We start from the raw sequence: 22,808 nt of genomic DNA, 5'->3' as shown, positions 1-22,808 counted from the left end.
GAAAAGAGACAGAATATGTAACTCTCTCTCTTCATCTACACCAAGGCCATCATCTACCTTATGCACATGAGATAACCAACACTCATTAGTCACCAAGTTAAAGTAAAACCTCATGACGAACTTACAGAGAAAACTACAGGACACTCTCCCTTAATATCACCATCAAAAAAAAAAAAGAGAGACCTGTAGACAAATTCATTGAAGAGCAGAACCCAATTGATACTATTTTCTGGATTCAATTGATACTATCTTCTCCTTCCCTATTGTTTATTTCTATCTTTAATAGCAGTTGTAATTAAAGGATATCTGTTATCTTCTTATTTCTTTTTTAATGGCAATCTCACCCATGGAAGTTTGGAAATCTGTATTCAGGTGGTCACTGAAGGTTTATACTGAAATTCTGATACAAAGACCAAACAGGTTTTTTCATATTCCCTTGAAGTATCAAACAAGCACGATAATACTTTAGTTTGGGGAAGAAAAAAAAAATCATATGTCACTTAAATGGTAATAGCTACAAAACTTTCTTTTATTGCAGATTGGATTTGCTTAATTTTTGCTCAGTTATCATTCTATTTGATTTTCGGTTTTATGACAGTAATTTATAAATAAAAAATATTATTAGTTGTAGCATTATAAAAGGTTTTTAATATTATTTGCTATTCATTTTCTTTGAATAGCAGGTCATGGAAACATGCATTTTAAAGTAAGCAGTGTTCTCTATTGTAAGAATTGAATAAAATTTTCATGATGATATCCTTTGCTTTTTCATTAAAAATTAGGAGATTAGGAAAAAATAAATTAATCTTAAATTTTATGGGTGGATTAATAATTAATTAAAATTCAGTGTATTTCACACTTAATTTTTGCAGCTTAAGTGGACTTTGTGAGAACCATCAAACTATGCATGATCAAGGAATGAAATTTGTGAAAACTGTGGTTAGGTTGATGAGACGTCTATTGGAATATAGGACCATTGTAACCGATGAAAACAAAGAAAATCGCATGAGCTGTACTGTTAACCTTCTTGTAAGTGTGATTTCTTTTATATTAAGGAAATATCCCATCAGTTGCAGAAATTTTGAAATATCTATAAATTTCTTTCCTTCCAGTTCAATTGGATATGTTCCATTTCAGTTGGAAAGAGAGAAATTGTGACAATGTGTTTGATTATTGAGTGATTACTCAGAAACTAGCAGTAGTACAAACTTATAACAAATCTAAAATTGTTGAATGGAGTTTGCATTCAAATTTACTGCACTGATTTAAAAAAAAAATTATATATAATTTTTTCAGGGTCATATAAAGATATTTCTTCATCATTATTACCATTAAATACAAAATTAATGACGGAAAATCTCACATAAAAAGATTTTTTAATAGTATAATTTTCGCTTGTTTGTCACAGGCGAAAATTATACTAAATTAAGGGGATATTAAATCCCACATTGTTTTAAAACCGAATAAAAAACTCAAAGATTGTAATCAGAGAGTTTCTTGCCAAATATAGTAAACTATAAAGTATCGGCGACCACTACATTAGCTAATGCAAGTGACCCTAGTACGTAGTACAATACTGGACAACTCGTAGCAAAGGAGATGAAGTTCTGATCGCTATTCTTAGGTATTTCCCTTAATCTAAAAACACATTTCCTAGGAAATGTATGCTGTTATTACATTATGGTGGAAGGTTACTACCCAGACCGGTTTCAGCCTTTTTTGAGGCTTCATCAGTGAGTAGCTAGACCGATTAATACCAAAGTGTATAGCGAAAAGAACTTATATACTCTGCTATACGAGTTTCCACACAGGTGCACCCATTAAGTTACTTAAATATAAAGAGCTAATAAGCTTCATTTCGGCGATATAAACATTATTTAAATTAAGGGGATATTAAATCCCACATTGTTTTAAAACCGAATAAGAAACTCAAAGATTGTAATCTTTGAGTTTCTTATTCGGTTTTAAAACAATGTGGGATTTAATATCCCCTTAATTTAAATAATGTTTATATCGCCGAAATGAAGCTTATTAGCTCTTTATATTTAAGAAAATTATGCTATTAAAAAAAATCTTTTTACATGAGATTTTCCGTCATTAATTTTGTATTTATATACTCATGGTATTCCCTTACTAAGAATTATTACCATTGTTACTGGTTCTCTACCAGGAGATGTAAATGCATCTAGGATGGCTTATAGATTAAACTCACAAATTACTCAAAATTACATTTACAGTGCATGTAACTACTAGCACATGTGTTTGAGGTTGGTTTCAATTTTGTGAGTGGAAAATCAAAACATCTGGAGGAAAGCCAGCCCCACAATCTGAGACAAATTCAGTGATGGGAAAAAAAGAACATCAAGTGAATCATACACACATACCAAATTAATACACATAATATAGGATTGATCATCATATCTATTACATGTATATATTCTCACCCATAGTTTATCTTCTCCCTCTTTATTCTCAAACTCTTTTTAGTACATACTTAAACATAAACTCATTACCACAATACCAACATGTTCAGCAGTGCTAAATTAGATAATTGTTATATATAGATTTATGATTAATCCATATACTAGACATGAAATCTATCTATCTAAACAACTATCTAATTCTTTCTTAAAGTTACATAAATTAACCTTTGTATAACTTGCTTAAGAATAAAAACCAGATAACTGGAAGGAGACCTGCCTGTCACCATCAAGGAATGTGAGAACTTGACTAGGGCTTCTGACCTAATGTCCAATATCACTTTCTCATGGTGTGCCCCATTAGTTGGACTTCATTGCTTACTGAATGGAGGAAGATGCGCTAGCAGTTTGGGGCTTAACTGACCAAATTGTTCTCTCTGTTGACTTAAAACAGAAATAAACATGATAGTACAGTATGATGAGATTTCATGTCCAGTTAAACAAGGCTGCTTGCTGTTTTCATCAGGGAATCAGAGTAAACAGTGAAAAGCTTCTGGAATAAACTCCAACTGAACTTCTAGAAGAAGAACAAACTCGGCATCAGAAGAATTGAAGATCAATGGAAAGAAAATTGGACTTGCAGATAAATAAGTACTATATAGACATAACCGACATTAGACAAAGAAGATTAAAACAGGCAATATACTACTACATAATAAGTATAGGATGTTATATTTGAGCAGTAATGATCAAGGAAAGGAAGGAGTAGTGATAGCAATTGGCACCACATACAAAAATGAGCTTGTCTTGAAGGCAATTTTAAGTAATGTGAGCAAACTCCAAAATGGAGAAATGGACAGTGAAACTTATTTTTTATTTTTACCTGTGATCACACAGAAGGTTCTCCTAAGGAAGAAACAAAGAATTTTTCAAGTCATTAGAGCAGGCAGCTGATATAAAAAAATGGAAAACAGGGTCCTTGTTGGAGATCTAAACAGCAGAGTAGGAAATGAACTGCACCAGTCATATAGAAACATTTTGGGAAATGGAGTAAAGGACAAGGCTAATAATAATGGTAAGTACCTGCTGGATTTCTGCTCTAAAAATAGACTAGTTATTGCTAACACCATGTTCCAACATAGTAATGTGTTCACATTCCACATGGAGAGAAGATGCAAGAAATAAGAAAAGTCTCATTGACTATGTTATTGCTGTATATGGAGTATACAGAGGATTTGAAATTGGAAGTGATCATCACTTTGCTTTAACTAAGATAAAAATGATTATCACATTTAGAAGAACAATAGGTAAGAAAGTTTTAAAAAGAATTAAAGTTGAGCAGCTTTTACAGGTAAATTGTAGACTTAATCATATGAACGTTATTCAAGAAAAAATTAAACAGTTCAAAAACAAGAAATCAAACCTTGGAATCTCGGTGACAGATGCTGAAGAAAACATTCATTGACTCGACTAGAGAGAGGCATGTGGTGAAGTTGTCTGCAAGGACAGAAAAATAAGAACACAATGTTAGACACAAGAAGTTAAAGTAGTTCTGCAAAAGAAGAAAGAGCATACTGAAAATTCCTAGCAATAAGTCAGCAGATGTCCTGAGAGAGTACAGAGAAAAATGTAAGACAGCTAAGTTATTTGTACAAGTAGCTAAACCAAAAGTCAAGCGAAGAACCCTAAACATAACTTTTGTTGTCTATTCAACCAGTTTATTATCCATCTCAATAGGTGATCATTAATACCTCTTTTATGCATTTTAATTAGCAAGTTCTTTTGCAGAACTGTATAGAAAATTTTGCTGTAATCCAAATAAATTGCATTAAAGCCCTTGCTTGACTGTTTTTCTCATGAATGGAAATAGTCAAGAAAATAATCATAAAATGCAAACATATTTATCATAATCATTCTCTCCTTAGCAAAACCATGTATCTGGTTACAAGTAATCCATATCAAGAATATCACTGATAGTGATAACTTAATAGATATAGATGATATCAATATATATATATTTTGATTGAATTTTTGCAATACCTATTTATTACATTAACACACACAAAGAAAGATCTATAATTCTCCACTCTGTGCGATGAACTGTCCTTATAAATTGGAATAGCTCTTGCAAATTTCCAACCGGAAGACACTAATTCTAAAGCTCCACAGTTCAGTGAACATCTGCTTACCACTGAAGGATATTCCTATACCACCTTATAATATAAGAAATCAGCAGTTTTCTTCAACTGTGAGCAATTGCCAAACTTACAAAATGCATATTAAATTCTTCAGCAGCTTCAGCTGGATCATTAATAATATTCCTAAGGACATGTTTATGCTTTATTCATTTCCATTATCCTTATTCCTTTTCTTTATATCTCTAAAAGCTTGCTCAATGAATCTTAGCATGGATGAATTTGAAATTTGCTTTAAAGTGTGTAATAATTGAAATAATGCTAGCTATCACTTAAATTCTTTCATACTTAATGGCTAATTTTTTGGATCTATATTATTTTTAACTTTTTTCTTAGAGCATATTTCTTTAATAATTTAATTATTCAGCCAGCTGACTAGATTTATTATGAAATGAACTTTTCGTCATAATTTCCTGATGTGCCCTGAAATGGGTGAATAGGATACTATAATAGTACTAATAGTTTACATGATTGCTTCCCAAACAACAGAATTACATGATAACCACAGTAATAAACCTTAAGAAGGTACAAATATTTTATACTGAAAAATATCAGTACATCATCAGTATGTAGAAACAACAAGCAAATCAAAGAATACAAGGAATACAAGGTACATACAACAATTGGTTTACTAATTAAAAGCAATTGCTGCTTGCTAGAAATGAATATTAATACATGATATTAAAAAGATTTTTGTTGTTTACATAAAATGAGAATCGGCCATACTTTGTGAGAGAGAGAGATGGTCATTCTGATTCAGGTTAGGCTGATGTAAAAGAGCTTCACAACTTTCTTTGAAAAGGTGTTCATATTTAAAACTTCTTCTGCAGAGAAGACGAGCTTCCTCCCACAGATAACTGTTTTTAGTGTCAATACTATGCTGTGCCAGACCAGACTTTTGAAGTTTCATGTATTCAATGTATTATTGTTCATGAATTTTTTTTTTCTGTAGAATGACCCAAATGTATGTCAAATTAAATTCACAAGGGTTCTGGTAAACACTAGCTAAATATAGAGGCAACAGTTTGTTTTTTGTAGATAGCAACTCATCTCTCATCTGTTGCTCAATGAATCATCTGTTGCTCAATGAATTAAATGGTTATAACCATTTAATTTCATTAAGGTTTTGATAGTGATAAGTTCTTGTTGTAAGCTCTAGAGACAGAACTACACATTATGCACTCTATAAATTAACAACTTGACAACATCATTTTTTTGGAATGTATAATGAGCAGACTTTTGATGTGTGTGTATCTGCCAGTAAAGGCAGCTTTCATATGAACACTGGTTGACAAAGTACTGGAGGCTGTGCAAGTAAAAAGGATGTTCCAATAAACTACCAGCATTTTCTTTTTTCATCCTGAATGGAATGCACAAGTGAATGCTATTGGTATGATGGCGGAAAGTAGTAAATTCATTTTCAGGATGATGTCAAACAACAAATTGTCATCAGCATAATGAAACCAAAGAGAGAGAATTGAGGATGAATGAATGAGAACAAGGTATCTTCCAGATGGTTCAAAAAATATTCTTTTGTTTCCATATTTAATTTGCCATTTTCACTAAAAATTGTGAATAAATAGCCAAAATATATTATTTGTTCTATGGATATTTCATTGAGAATGCAGCTAATGTTTTCCTTGTTTCTATCCATTTTTATAGTTCTTCTTTTATTACAGATTTTCATATCAAAATTGATACAGCAGTTAATAAGTCCATAAGACTTTAGTGAAGTTATTTCTTGATTTTGCTTTGCAGATGAATTTAAATGTTATCTGTAATAAAGAGCATAGTTTCATGCTCTTTATTTTATACAGATAGTATTTAAATTATCTGTATATAAAAGCCTGCTCTAACTACCAGCCAGTTCTCCTCTCCCAAACAAGTGAGAAGGCCATCAATAGTCAACTAATTCTCTACCTAGAAGTACACTAGTTGATCAGTAACCATCAGTATGAATTCCACCAATGAAAATCTACTGAAGTTCTCATAGCTTACGTCACTACCACTGGATATACATCATGGAAAGGTTTGGAAAAATGTGCTGCTGTTCTAGACATTTCCAGGGCATGTGACCATCTGGTGCATTAAGGCCTGTTCAATAAATTCTCTTTAGTTGTTCACTGCATGGTATGGTGAATAGCTTCCTCTCTTTAAGCATCTCCATTAGTACAAGAGTGCTTCGGAGCTCTGTTTTTTGTCTACCCGCTTCCATCTCCTCTGCATAAAGGACCTTCTCTGATTGACCATTAATTCTGTCTACAGCTTTGCTAATGACTGTATACATTCACAAGCTGTACTGTTCAATTTGCTGCTATCCTTCCTGGTATGCCACAAACACCATCCTTTGCACAACGCAGCTGGTCTGGACTGATGTTGTGCACATGCTGTGTTATGCTGTCTTTAGTGTTGTCAAGATATCAGGATGATCCAGATAAACCCTGTCTTTGAGAAATCCCCCAAAATCAGAAGTCACGGAGGTCACATTGTGTAAACGAGGTGGCCTTGCTTTCAGAAATGCACAGCTGATCACTCTGGCTTCTGCAAAATGTTCTTGAAAACCTCCTCTATGTGTTGAGAAGCCCATCCTGCATGAAAATGACTGAATCCATGCACAGGCTGCTGTAGCACAACAAAATTGTTTATCATATTGGGATATCTCTTGGCAGTAACTGAGCAGGTCAGAGGACCCAACTGATGAATATCTTCAAAAAAGAATGGTCCATCGATAAATGAAGTTGTAAAGCCACCATGCAGTGTCAACTCCATTCAAACAAGGAATGTTAAAGCAAATGCCAGTCGAAGTCCTTTCAAAGTGCTACAGGTGCAACTCCTATGTCAGGGTTATCTTGAATAGGTAGAAATACAGAATCTTTTGTAGAATTTTCCATACAGTTGTGTAAGGCACATCCATGTGTCTTGATACAGCACATGCACTGCAGGAACCCATGCTGTTATTTATGGTCTGCTTCATAACAGCAGTAGCAACTTCATTTACTTGTGAACCGATTGGTTCCAACCTTTGCCAGGTGTCTTAACTCCCAACCTCATTCTTCAAAACAACTAATCATTCATCACACAGCACATGAAAATAGTGGACCTCATTGACAATTGTTCAGACAACAAAATTAGCATTTTGAAAATAAATTATCTGAAATATCTGCAAGTTGAATAGGTGGGTAACCTCTCCCTCCCAAAAAAATGTTGAATGCTTATGTCAAACATATGCACCTTTAAAAAAAAAAAAAAAATCAAACACACACAGACTTATTCATGAACATAGCTCTTGTCTCAGCTCATTTCTATCATACTGTGGCAACAGACAACTTTTACTTTCTAACTCTTTTTATTTGCTTGTATTAGCAATTGTTTCATATCTTCTTGCATAAAATACTTGTCACCTGCTAAACTATTAGTGCCAGCCAAAATAATCATCTCTTTCACTTTTCCTCTCTGCATTCTTACAACATCGCTAACATCCTTAACTGTGGCCCCATGGAAATATGAATTAGTCATGCTCTCCTCAAGCACTCTTATTATGGACTCATCATCATACCGAATTCACCCTTTTTTGTCTTTCATTCTTTCATACTCTGGTTTCTCTCTCTCTCTCTCTCACATGCACACACACACACATTATCATATGGTCATTCTGTTCATTTTCCCCCATTTCATTCTTGTTATCACTCATACTGCATGTGTACCTTTGTTCGCTTCCAACACTTTACTTGCAACAGCAACCTTACTTTCATTCACACTCACATTTTCTTGTTTTTCATCATTCATATCATTGCTATCATTCTTCTTACTTTCCCTGCACTTCTGGCACTTGCTCTCGTAATACTTCCAACTAACTTGCTCACCAATTTCACTCTCTCTCTCTCTGCACAATCTTTTGCTCAATAAAGCAAATATATTTCACACATGCCACAGCGTACAAAAGTATGCATATCACCTGACCATTGTTCTTTATGTCTATGACATCCTCATAACAAAAAGAACAGCTTTTAAAACCACACAAACAAGCAAATGACCCTCAAGCAACAAACAAACACTCATAAAAATAATAATCCAGATAACAATGAATCAACTATTGCTAATTAGATTCAAAAACAACTTAACTTTTTTTCTAAAATCTCAGCATCAAACTCACTGTGCTCTCTACTAAATACTGCAGTCTTGGCAGTGCCTAGTAGAGGGCTTACACTTGCTGGTTATTAATGCATTATGGTTGTTGATACCTTGTTTTCCATGTTTATGTCATGTGGAAATGAGAAAAATATTGCATAAATGATTTTTTATATTAAGTATAGTAAACAGTTCTCTGTATCAGTGCTGAAGATTATAGGGATTGTATTCTTAAAAAGAATATCAAAAATCATTTATACAATATTTTCTTTCATATTGATATTCAAACCTGTAACTTTTTGGTTGCTTTTGTAGCTAAGTCAGCATGACCAACATAGAGAAATTTTGGGCGAAAATAATGCAGAATTGTTTTATTTGAAACTTATTTTTTTAAACTTGCTGTCAAGAATGAGTAAATATCTATTATGTTTTCATAGTTAACTCTCACTGGAGTGAATTCATATAGTCTAAAGGAATAGTTTGTTGTAGCATATTTCTTTAAAATTTTATTCCATGTTAAGAGATAAATACCATCAGAATGAACTTGATTCTGATGGTATTTATAGTAAATTTAAAATTGTTATAAAAATAACTGTTTGCAAAAAAAAGCTGTCTATGGTTTTATTTTATTATTAATATTAGTATGTTTGATTTTTGTAAAGAGCTTCCTCAGGTATTATACAGTTTGAATCATTTAAATTTTTTTTTATTATTATTATAGGAATTCTATCATGAGATCAATAGGAAGGAGATGTATATTCGTTACCTTTATAAGCTCTGTGATCTACACTTGGAATGTGACAACTATGTTGAAGCTGCCTTTACTCTTAAGTTGCATGCCAAGCTGTTGAAATGGTGTGAAGACTCCTTACCCCAATTGTTAAAGAATAACAAATACCCCAAGTGTGAAACACATCGTGAATTAAAAGAAAGATTATTTTATGATATTATTGAATACTTTGACAAAGGAAAACTGTGGGAGACAGGATTAACTCTTTGTAAAGAGTTGGCTGCGCAGTATGAAAATGAAATATTTGATTATAGCAGGCTTAGTACTTTACTGAAGAAGATGTCTGTATTTTATGACAACATAATTAAACAGGTACGCCCAGAACCAGAATATTTTAGAGTAGCATATTATGGTCGTGGCTTTCCAACATTCCTACAAAACAAAGTATTTATTTATCGTGGAAAAGCATATGAACGGTTAAGTGATTTCAGCAGCCGTTTATTGAATCAATTTCCTTCTGCACAAATAATGACAAAACTATCACCACCTGGAGAAGAGATAACTGAATCACCTAACCAGTTTTTGCAGATAAATAAGGTTGATCCAGTTATGAGTGAACAAAATCGTTTAAAAGGGAAAACAGTGCATGAACAGATCTTAAGATATTACAAAGTCAATGAAGTTCAGAAGTTTACTTATTCACGCCCAATAAGAAAAGGAGAGAAAGATTCTGATAATGAATTTGCTACTATGTGGATAGAAAGGACAACCTTGATAACTTCTTATCCACTGCCTGGTATCTTACATTGGTTCCCTGTGACTTCATCAAAAACCATAGAAATAAGTCCTTTGGAAAATGCCATAGAAACAATGGAAGCAACTAACAGCAAGATATGTAATTTAGTAATGCAGCATTACAATGATCCTAATCTTCCTCTCAATCCTTTAAGTATGTTGCTGAATGGAGTTGTGGATGCAGCAGTTATGGGTGGAATAGTTAATTATGAAAAGGTTAGTCCATGATATATTTTCACTATCTTTTTTTTTAGTCGCTATATTTTTAAAGCACTGCATTTTAAAAGAATTCTTAATATAAACCTATTATTGGTAATTTTTAAGTACAGTTTTAACTGTACTTAAAACTATAGAATATTTCTAATATGTCTTCTGAATCATATAGACAAAATGTTGGAAGCATTAAACAGTTGTCTTTCTAGACATCAGGGAGTATAATATAAATTATAACACAAACACATAAGCACCACAAAGTAAAGTGAAGCTCACTAGACTCAAGCGTGGAGTGCTGGCAATGAAGAGCACTCTCTGTTAGAAGTTTAACACATCCATGTTTATTTAAATTAGGTTGTTTTTTAAGGGCAGCCTTTTCCATTCTCCTAGTTAAACAGTTGTTTAATTTCATATATCTAGGACATATGTAAAAAATTAACAAAAATCCTAAAGAAATACAACCTTACAATCACTTTACAGACCATGAAAAACTGCATCCCTTATCTGCTCCACCAATGGCCAGCTGCATTCCCTAGACCTGCCAGGTCCCTTGCAGTTACATACTGTCCTACTACAGGCAGGACAGCCAATATCAGAATTTCTGAATGCATGGACTACATTTTGTTCCACCATTACAGCTACTTAGAACTTGCTGACCATGCTTTGGACACCCATCACAGGATATACTGAAAGAAAACCATTCTATTACACTGCAGCAAATACAAATATGAGAAACTATTCCTTGAATCTGCCTCATCCCTGAAAAACTTTCCAAACCTCAACAAATTTTGGGTGCAAAACTGCTCCAAATTTAGGAAGCACTCATCCTCAGATCTTCAGTCCAATAGCCAAGTTCAAGACCACTCAATTTAGCTCACTAAAGGATGCCATTATTTCTTCAGCCTCATCGACCCAGTGTTAGTGCCTGCATGCACATATCATTGTTTTGTGTCCCTGATGATGGCAGTGTAACATTGCCAGAATATAGGAAGCATTCATTATATTATCATAATTAATATTGATTATTCATTATAATCCTGAAAAATAATAATGATGTATAGCCAATATACAAGCCTTTCCATTGGAGTTCTTTAACTAATTTAGTTTTGTCATGTAAAAGACATTATGATTATTAATACCAACATAATTCATAAACATCAGCTATGTTTACAACTACATGAAGTAAGAATGCACTGATGATAGAGTGCTTTCTGTCTTTCTGCTGCTCTCTGGCAAGGCACCATACTGTTAGGAACCTGTAGGAAAAACAAATTGGCAATAGAGGGAATGGATTATTATAGGGATTTGAAAGTATACATAAAAATAAGATTTTAAATGAAAAAGTTACTAAAATAAAAATTAAATTAAAAAATTTGCATAAAAAATTGAATAATAGAGTATATATACAAACAATAGATTATTTGTGTAAAGTGCATGTATAAAAAAAAATAATAATAAATAATGAATGAATAATCAACTCGCTTGTCAACATGTGTATCTGTATAAAGTACATATGTATCTATATTAAAAAAAAAAAAAAAAAAAAACAGAAAGTTATAAGAATAAACATTGGAATATTATCAAGAGTTTGAAGGTCACTATTTCCCAGAAGTCTTTTGATAGTGAGAATGAGTGATGTGAGTAATATAGGCAATGGGTTTGGTACTCTTTGTTGAACAAAATATATAGCTTTTTTTTTCTTCTCTTCCTCTTGTGCCTTTTCCCATCAGCCTTTTTACATGATGTGACTTTACATGTGCAGTCCCAACTGATTTGTCGCAAAGCCTGATGTTGGGGGGGGGGTATTTTTTATTTGTAGAAGTGTGTTCATGGGGCCAGTTTGCCTGTTCTGATGGATGAAAAACCCGAGTTTCCTGGAGAAAAAATCCTCTTCCTCCATATGAGACTGGTTAAGTCACCTTTAGTTGAAAGAGACCAGATAAAGGTTCCTCACATCATGGGCAGGAATCAAACCAAAGGGCTTCGTCTATATCTACTGAGCTATGGAGGCTCTGAACAAAATATATAGCATTAACCTTATATTGGATACAGAAACCAGGAAGAATAGAAATTAATACTCAACCAATAGAAATTAAAAATAATAGGACTATAGGAAAAATAAGTTACCCAGAATACCAAAATGGCAGCGTACTGTTCAGTGATTGTACCAACATTAACATACAGTTGCGAGTCTTGGTGTTTAACAACAGGAAACACAAATAAACTACAAACAACTGAAATGAAATATCTTAGGAAAGTGGCACAAAAAACAAGACTAGACTGAATAAGAAATCAAACTATAAGAGATAATCTTCAAGTTGCACCTCTGAACCAATTCATAACACAAGCCCAAATGAGGTAGTTTGGACATCTTATTCGAATGGAAGAAGAAAGAGTAACAAAAACTGTATACGAAAGTCAGAAAATAGGAAAAAGAAACATATGCAAGCCCAGGAAAGGTTGGCAAAAAGGAAATTAAAGAAAAATTGGAAAAGAAGGGAATTAACTGGAAAGAAGCAAAAGAACAAGCTGTGGACAGGACGGCAAAATCTCAATGCCTAAAAGCACAAGGGATTATAGACGAAGAAGAAGACTATAGGAAATTAAACCTTAATCTGTAGCACTGATATAGTTTCACTAACATACAATATATTTAAGTATTTAATTATTATTATTTTTTGTTTCTTGCTAGGAGTCAAACTAGGATGAACAGTTGACCAAAGCAGTTATGTTGTAGCTCACTGTAGTGTGTATATGTGTGTACACAAGCACTGATGCTGTTACTTTGATGTGCCATCCAGTCGTTTCGGCTCTTGGTGATCCTGTTGAACAAAGGCTCTCTATTCCACTCGGCCTCTTGTCCTTTCTTTCAGTAATTGTAAGTTCAAGTTGGTAAGTTCTTTTATGTTGTCCATCCATCTCTTTTGTGATGTTTCTCTTATTATTATTCCCTCAATCTTCTCCAACATAACTGCCTTTTCGAATGATTCATAGATGTCCAGAGCACATCAACTTCTGTTTAGCAATCATTGCCTCCAAGGAGCATTCTGTGTTTATATTTTCTAAAACGTTCTTATTGGTCATTCTTGCAGTCTATGAGATTCTTAATAGTCTCCTCCATACCCATAATTCAAATGAATCAATTCGCTTTCTATCTTTCTTCTGAATAATCCAGCTTTCACATCCATATGTCACTACTGGAAATACCATTGCTTTGACATTTCTAGCTTTTGTGGCCTTACTCACACCTCTATCTTTCATATCAAGACAACTGAATCATCTCGTCTTCCTGAAGCGCTGCCGGGATAACCAGGTAATCCCTAACTGTGTGAAATTCAAACACCGTTTCTCTTCGCAAAAGGCACTTCGTATTTATAACCGTGCCAGCCAAGCCTTACTCAGAGAACAAATTGCCGCCACTCGCCGTTTCCTGAGTGAAGCTAACTCAGCTATACAGGCACTAGAAGATGACCTTTCAAGCACTTTAAGCCTCGAAATTTGGTCTGTTTTATACGATATCTTGTGCACTGCAGCGGAGAAAGAATTTAAAAAAGTACAAGATCGACACATCAAAAAGTTTGAAAAATTAAAAAAGGACGCGATCTCAAAACCGTAACTTCCTACCGAAACGGTAGTTAACCTGTTGTCAGTGTGAAACCTGAAGCACTCGACGCCCTCACACGTGGCCACAACTTCGCCATTGCACCCAGAAGAATACCTGCTGAGGATATCAAGATACGGATTGAATGCGGGATTCGACACCTTCTAAGCCACGTAGCCAACGATATTAGACTGGATGTAGCTTGTGTTCTGACCAAAGCTAAACCACCTAAAACCAACATGCCCAGTAAAGAAATTAAATCTCTACTAGAATTAAAGAAAAACAAGAAAATAATAATCACCAAAGCTGACAAAGGGAATGCCACAGTATTGCTGAACCAAAAAGATTACACAGGTAAGCTGAAATCTCTATTGTTAGATTGGGCCACTTACCTCCTTATCAAGTACAATCCCACCAACTCACAAATTAGAAAACTCCACAGGCTCCTTAAGAAGGTCACATCTTGGCCCGTGGAAATCACCAACAAATTAAAACCATATAACTCCATACCCCCCATATTTATGGACTCCCAAAAATTCACAACGAAATGTGCCATTACGTCCCATAGTGGATGGCATTGATTCCCCCACATACAAACTAGCTAAACATTTGGCCAAAGCTCTCTCACACTATACTGGCAACACACCTTCATACATAAAAAACTCAGCTCACATCAAAGCCAGCATAGAAAACCTTACACTCAAACACACTGACATAATGGTCAGTTTTGATGTCTCCTCCTTATTCACAAATGTCCCACTCAAAGAATCCTTAGAGCTAATCCAAGCTAAATTTCCTCCCGATATCACAGCCCTATTTCAGTTCACAATGAACTCAGGCTATTTTGTTGGGCAAGGAAAATTCTACAAACAAATAGAGGGGACAGCCATGGGTTCTCCACTCTCCCCACCCTTGGCCAACTTTTATATAGAGACTTTTGAAGAGAAAGCCTTAAACTCTGCCCCACAAAAACCAACCATTTAGCTTCCCTATGTAGATGATGTATTCGCTATTTGGCCACATGGCTCCGATGTACTCCTCTCCTTCTTAACACACTTAAACAACCAACACCCCAGAATCAAATTCACCCTGGAAGAGGAAAAAAACAACTGCATTCCTTTCTTAGACACACTAGTCACCTGCCTGCCTGATGGAACCTTGGTTTTCTCAGTATATAGAAAACCCACCCATACAGGCAGATACATTCACCAACAATTTCCCCCCCCCCCTCACAACAATATGGAGTCATTAAGACACTACACAACAGGGCTAAACTTATCTGTTCAAATGACAATGCCCTAACCACAGAACTAAACCACATTCTCAACACTTTCTCAGCCAATGTCTACCCCCCCCCAAAAAAAAATCCAAAAAATATTGAAACCAGTAAACCATAATCCCCCCTCCCCCTCACAACAAGGATTACTCTAAATCCATCACCATACCCTATATCCGAGGCACCTCGAAAAAAATCACAAAAGTCCTAAAAAAAACATAACTTCTTGTTACAAACCATATAAAAAATTGGCATCCCTTATCCGCTCAACTAAAGACCAACCTCCTCCCCTAGACCTACCTGGTGTATACCAGGTCCCTTGCAGCTGTAAGCTGTCCTACTTTGGCCAAACAGGCAGGACAGCAAATATCAGAATTTTAGAACACAAGGACTACATCCGGTTTCACCAATACAGCCACTCTGGTCTTGCTGACCATGCACTGGATACCTGCCATAGAATAAGGTGGAAGAAAGCCAGGATAATACACCATAGCAAATACAGATATGAAAGGCTTTTCATAGAATCAGCTTCAGCCCTAAGAAACGATCCAAACCTCAACAAATTTGGCTGCATGAGACTTCCTCAAATTTGGAAAACCTACATCAGAAGACCTTCAGCCCAATCGCCCAAGAATACCACATTGCCCGCTAGAGGGCACCATCAGGACTTTAGGAGAAATAATAGCTTCATACTTCTTCCTCACTTATTGTTTTGTTGTGCCTGTGTGCATATGTCCTGTACTTAAGTTCTTGAAAATGGCAACGTGACGTTGCCGAAATATAGAAATATATTAAAATTTATTTTAATGTATATCCTAGTACGTTGTAATTTCCTTAAATAATATAGTGAAGATCAAGACTAAATAGTGATCACTTCCAATTTCAAATTCTCTGTTCCCTCTGGTGTCCTGCACCAGGAAGAAAACATCACTATCGACAATAACATAGTCAATGAGACTTTTCTTATTCCTTGCCTCTTCTCTCCATGTGAATTTGTGCACATTTTTATGTTGGAACATGGTGTTAGTAATAACCAGTCCATGTCCTTAGCAGAAATCGAACAGGTATTTGCCATTATTATTAGCTTTGCTCTTTTCTCCAAATTTTCCCAAAATATTTTTGTATGCCTGACAATCATTTCCTACTCTACTATTTAGATCTTCTCCAACAAGGACCAATTTTTCCATTTTCATTGTATCAGTTGCTTTCTCTAAAAGCTCAAAAAATTCCAGGCAGAAATAAGTCTCATTGTCTAGTTCCTCATTCTGATATTTGTCCACATTACTTGATATTGCTTCCATTCAAGAAGATTAACCTTGTGTTTAGTGTTGAATACTATAGCCACTCCTTCTTTTCCTTAATCGTCATTGCCTGAATATAACATTTTGTATTTATTGCTCAGAAAGATCTCACCAGTGTTTTTGTCTTTTTTGTTTCAGTCACTCCTATTATGTCGATCGTGTACTTATCCAATTCTCAGCTAGCTTCATTTTTTTGCTATTCAGGCTTCGTATGTTGATAGTACCGATCTTGAACTCTGGTGATGTTGAATTGGGGTGTGTTTTAGGATTTCTTCCAGTAGCTGATTTTTCACTGTTTGCCCTGGTTCCCTGGCAAAAACAGTGGGGACCCTTTGTTTAACTAGGTGATGTACTAGCTGGCATGAAATTCTGTCATGTTACCATCATTTTATATTGTGGTTTAAGCCATTAAAAATACAGTTTGGCTGGCTAAATCCCAAATTGCCTGCCCATCCTCATTCGTTCAGTATCTATGTGCTCCTAACAGGGTGCGCCACGAGAAGGTGAGATTGGACATTAGGTCAGAAGCCCTGGTTGGTTCTCCGCATTCTTTTAAAAGCTATGTGGAAGTCTCCTATCAGTTATACAGCTTTGATTCTTAAGACCCCATTAATATTATTATCTTTCTTGTCCAAATTCTCTTCATACTCTTTTTATCTTTTTTTTTTTCACTGCTGCTTCTTCCATCAGACATTTACCTGAATTACTTTTACAACTCCTAATCTAGGGATAAACCTCCCTCTAACATTATTTATTTTTCTAAACAGATCTCTTGTTTCATCCATAATATTGCTTTTTTAAGTTTCCTTGCACCTTTTGTTTAGATGTGTTTACTTATCTTTCCTAGCCTGCCTTTGGAAATCTGCACTCGGTTGTCTAACCCTTCCTTTGTTTTTCTCTAAAGTTTTATTTTCTTCTTTCTTTCTTGTTGCTTCTATGACTGTACATTTTGTTTCTTCCCATGGTTTCTAATTCTCTTCCTGTCTTCTCCAAACTTTTTAATTTCTTTTTGACTTCTACTTTAAATACTTCATTTATAGGTTATAAATCAAATTGGATACTGTCCCTTTGTTTTTTATTACCCCTTAATTTCAGTTTAACTTCAGCTATTAATAATTCATGATCTGTCCCACAGCCTACACCAGTGTTTATGCTGATTGGATAGCACTACTTGACCTTCTGCTGGCAACAATATAATTTATCTGATTTCTGTATTCTTCATTAGGTGAAGTTCATGTGTACAATTTTCTTTTATGTTGATGGAAGCAAGTGTTTGCAATAAAGCAACTGTCTCAATGCTGGAGGTTTTGTGTTTTCCAGAACCAAATTTTCCAGTGATGCCTCACTCTTCTTTTTCATCCACTTTTGCATTCTAATCACCTAATATCAAAAGAAAATCTGATTTATCAGTACTGTATACTATTTATTGTAAGCTGCTGTAAAATTCTTCTACCTCATCTTGCTCAAATCGGTAGTAGGTGCATACACCTGTATCCTTCGCTGGGTATGTCTTTATTCTGATAAGAATTATTTTATCGGACACTGGGTTGTAACCCAAAATACATTTTCTGCATTTTCTTCAAACAATGACTGCTACTCCATTTCTTTGAAGGTTTCGTGTCAAGACTAATTATTATTATTATTATATGACACTTCCAAGGAGTCCAAAGACTCATCAAGGGAGGGCACCTACTCTACAACTCTCCGTCTCCACCACTCAATCCACCTACAGCGAACTGCAAATACTATCATCATCTATACCAATGCCATCTACTGGCCACCACCAATAGTATTTTCACAGACAATCACAAACATCCATGCCCATGGCGGGATTTGAACCCTCAGCCTTTTGACTTCAGAGCAGGTACACTAAACGCTCGACCAACCAGTCTGGCATCATGAAATCGTCAGTATCAAAGTGACATATTCCTGTCCATCTCAATTCACTGATTCCTAACATCTTAACATGAGTTCTCATTTCTTTCTTCACCATTTCCAGTTTTCCTTGATACATACTTCTTACATTCTATGTTCCTATTTTCTGTAAATCTGTCAAGTGGAGGCATCTTCTTCTGAGATTAACTCCATCAGAAGTTGAACGTCCTGAAGACTTTGATCCAGCTTCATTATTCTTTAACTTCATTGGAAGTTCCTCTCTGCTCTTCCCCAATAACCATTTCAGTGCCTTCTGCCCTGGGTGTCCCATCTTCCAGCACTATATCACAATAACTTAAGCCTGTGCAAGGCATTAGTGAATGCATAGCAAAAGTTTTAAAGCCACTAAATATTTTTCTTGCCTTTCGACCATTCAGAAAAATCTCCACTTTTCTCAATTTTCCAAAGGACAAGCTTCCACATTTCAGTTATCCAGGTGTCTACCAGATTCCTTGCTCTTGTGGATTATCTTATTTCGGACAAACAGGAAAATCTGCCTTTATTCATCTAGAAGAACACCAGTCTTATATTCAATACCTTGAACCTGAACAGTCTGGACTTGCAGAACATGCCGTCAATACTAGACACATAGAGTTCATTGGAACAAGACAGGAGTCCTTCACAAAAATCGTTTCCTCGTGGAATGGCTTTATAAAGAAATGTGAAACTTTACTTCACTCTCCTAACTTAAACAAATCTGATGATTTACATCTGTCCAATTTGTGGGAGATAGTACAGGTATCCCTTGCTTAACGCAGTTTTGATTATCACGGTGAAATTAATTGCGGCAGTCCCTTGATATATGCGGCAAGAGTTTTGATGAACACGCCTTTAACCCTGAGGAGCTCGCAGCTGATCTGACAAATACAAGCAAAATGCTTAATATAAATATTCTCACACAATTCAGTGTATAGCTTGGAGGTCATGAGTAGCTGTGCATTCATATGTCATACGAGTGATATTCCACACTGTTTTATGCTGTCAGTTTGGTTTAACACATGTTATGTAAAGGTTTGTGATATTTGACAGTAAACTGTATCTGAGAGATACTGCGACCTCCGATGTCAGTATAGTATGATTTAGTTTTTTTGTTTTTTTTTAAATTCTTTGTTCAATAAATTTTAGATTGTAACTGAAAATAAATAAACCATCATGTATTACAATAGAGAGCCAAAGACTTATTTATCATACATGTCCTCTAGGAGATGTGCTTTACATTTATGGAAAATACTAAGCAAAAGTGATTTGGAGCTTACTCCACTATTACTACGGTTGCCCATAAGGTTGGTTATGCTTGCATCCGCCAAAACTTTTAGTTTCTATATATTCAGCACGAAACTCTTGTTGTCTCTATATTCGGCTATGAAATAACATTGGATTCAATATCCACTTAATTTGTACCATCATGTATTATATTTGCAGTGTTTTTTCTTTATGTTTTATTGCTTTTTTGCCAAGGTCTGGAGAGTCATTTTGCTTGTTATCATGGAATTTATGCAGATAAGAGAAAAACTAAAACTGTTCAAATGACTCTTGATAACTTCTTTTGATAAAAAATTGTAGTAAATAATGTAGGTACAAGCATTTATTAAACATTTACTTTGCATTCATTTTTTTATCTTTCCTAAAAAAGTACCATATAAAACGAACTATTAGTACAGTAATTGAAACAGGGACAAATTGTACTTTTTACCATTGATTATTAGATTTGATTAACGCGATTTTGATATACGCTGTAACATCGAAGGATTAATTAACTGCGTTAATCGAGGGATACCTGTACTTTATAAATCAGCTAATCTTTCTTCACTTTTTTAATTAATAAAAATTTTTTAATTTTTTAATTAATAATTATATATATATTAAAATTAAATATATATATATTTTTTTAATAAGTTAGGAAATTTGTTGACCTTTTGTAGTTATCTTACATTAGCTACTTAGGTGGCACCTTTTGGAATTGTCAGTTATTGTTTAATTAGCTTTATGCATGTACTGAAGATGCCTGTGATACTCAGCCAAAAATTCTACTAATAAATAATATTTTACGTGAGTTAATTCTGTTATTATAATTTTAATTATAATTAATTAACTTAAGCCTCTGTTCATAAGATTTTCTTGATAAAATATATACAGAAGTGGTTTGCCATTGCCTCCTTCTGTGTTTGTTTAGCCTACTAAGTAAGGCCAAACAAACTGCAAGAGATGAAGAAAAGTAAAATAGGAAGGATTGGAAGGGATGGGGGGGGGAGGAAAGAAGATTAGGGACCAATCTATAGATAATATAACAGATATATATTACATGAAATAAGGCGTGGTCCAGCATCTGGTACCTCAGATTCGCTGCTCCCATGCTCACTAAAATTAGCCCTTCAGGGAACTGTGATGACCTTAATATAAAAGTCAAAACATCAAGTGTTATTTTATTCTTCTCAGTGAATAACTTCTCATTATATTTTAAGCACAGAATACGCATCAGATTTAAAAATAACTCAGTTTGCATCTATAAATTAAACCAAAATTTTGGTCATAGCATCAGATTTCATACCTGCTTCTTTATGGAAAGTTCTAGGCAGTTTCAACTTTGAGGAGGTGAACAGATATACAGGAAGGAATTAATATGGAATTATAAAGCAATTGATTACAAGAGCTGTAGAAACCAGCTTGAGAGAGTATAAAGGACGGAAATTTGAAGGAAGAATGAGGTCAGGTGCATGAGGAAAGACCTCTCCTCCACAAATCCATGTTACCCTATAAAGTATCATATATCTGTCCACCCAGTTCTGAATTCCATCTTTTATAAACTTGGCCCATACCTTAACCACCACTCCTGAGATTATTCTGATTGACCTATGATTGGCTACTTCTGTCTTGGAACCTACTTTATGCTTTCTTTTCACCCTTGGCACCTTTCCAGAAATGAGACTTAAATTAAACAGCTTGGTCAAAGTAGGTGCCTTTGCACACTCTCATCATAGACAGGCTGATATGCCATCTAAATCCTATAACTATGTTGACATTAAGGTTCTGCAATATTGTAACTACCTCCAATTCATATACCTCTATTCTCCCATCAGTCAACATCACATCTGGCATTGTAATATCACCACCTTGATGGTACACCCTTGCAAAATTATCACTCAGTAACTCATCTATCTCATTTGCAGCTATTACCTCCTCACCATTAGCAATTGTTAAATCATCCTTCCATAGTCATTCTTCCTTTTACTCACCATATAATAAAAGATATCTTTGGGATCATCAGGTTAAACTTACTCTCATACTTAGCTTTGCCCATTCTTACCTTACAGGTTGTTCTGCTTTCTTTTGCCATATGCTGCTTATGTGCTTGCTGATTTACTTTTTTTTTTTCTTTATATATCTTCCATAGCATTCTTTCCACATGAAAATATCAGCTGTAAGTCTTCTTGTCATGTTTCAATTAGAGATATTTCTTATGACAGTTTGCACTTTAACACAATGCCTTTATGGTTGGAATTCCACTTCCTCATTTAGATTTTTCATTTGGAGACAACAACAGCAACCAGACTTTGCCTTCTAAAGACCTTTGGAAAGAATCAGATGTTTTTGTGATGTAAAGGACAGCTTTGGAACTAGATTGCACATAAGATCTAGGTTCCATATTATTGATAACGAGGAGAATGAGAAATGAAATAATGCTGGTGTAAAATGAGTTGTGCCAATTAGAAGAGTAATTGACTGTTGAAAGTGGAATGGGGGGAAAGTGCCAGTAAAAGAAAGGGTGAAAGTGGTTGATCATAGCAGCCGTTTGAACTGTGGAACAATAGGAAAGGGGATGGGGGGGGGTTCAGTTCTCAGGATGTAAAATTTGTACAGATGCTTAAGTGTTTTGAGAGGAATAATTAGTAGAGGAGACTGAAGCTATAGAGAGAATTGGAAATTCAGATGAATTAATTGGGTTGATTGGAATGAATGATTTGCAGCAGAGAAGTGTTAATGAGTTAGTATGGTATTTACTAGTGCTACTTAAATCAGTGAAGTGTAAATGTGCTAATGATGGATTTGTTAGTGTATTAGCCAGGTATGATGGGGAGTTAAGGAGAAGGGGTAGTGATTATGAATGGCATGATAGTAAGTATGTGTTTGAAAAGAGACCTTGCATGTATTAATTTGTGGAATAAATTTAAGGGTAATAAGTGTTTGCTGAGGATGGTTTGCATCTGAGCAAGAGT

General features: G+C 34.7%; 1 protein-coding gene across 2 annotated transcripts in view; it reads left to right on the top strand.

Moving 5' to 3' along the window:
- Positions 1-22,808, top strand: part of mbc (dedicator of cytokinesis protein myoblast city) — a 643,249-nt gene that overhangs the window by 491,776 nt on the left and 128,665 nt on the right. For both annotated transcript variants that reach the window (XM_090391142.1, XM_090391141.1), the window contains exons 32-33: positions 873-1,029; positions 9,465-10,484. In XM_090391142.1, coding sequence (XP_090247268.1) covers positions 873-1,029; positions 9,465-10,484 — 1,177 coding nt within the window. The remainder of the gene's footprint in view (positions 1-872; positions 1,030-9,464; positions 10,485-22,808) is intronic.

Source organism: Typopeltis vanoorti, chromosome 4 (assembly GCF_054136105.1).
Source record: "Typopeltis vanoorti isolate ZY-2024b chromosome 4, IOZ_Tvanoo_1.0, whole genome shotgun sequence".
NCBI classification, from domain to species: Eukaryota; Metazoa; Arthropoda; class Arachnida; order Uropygi; family Thelyphonidae; genus Typopeltis; species Typopeltis vanoorti.
Note: the sequence above shows the minus strand (reverse complement) of the source record. Positions and strands in the feature narration are given on the sequence as shown.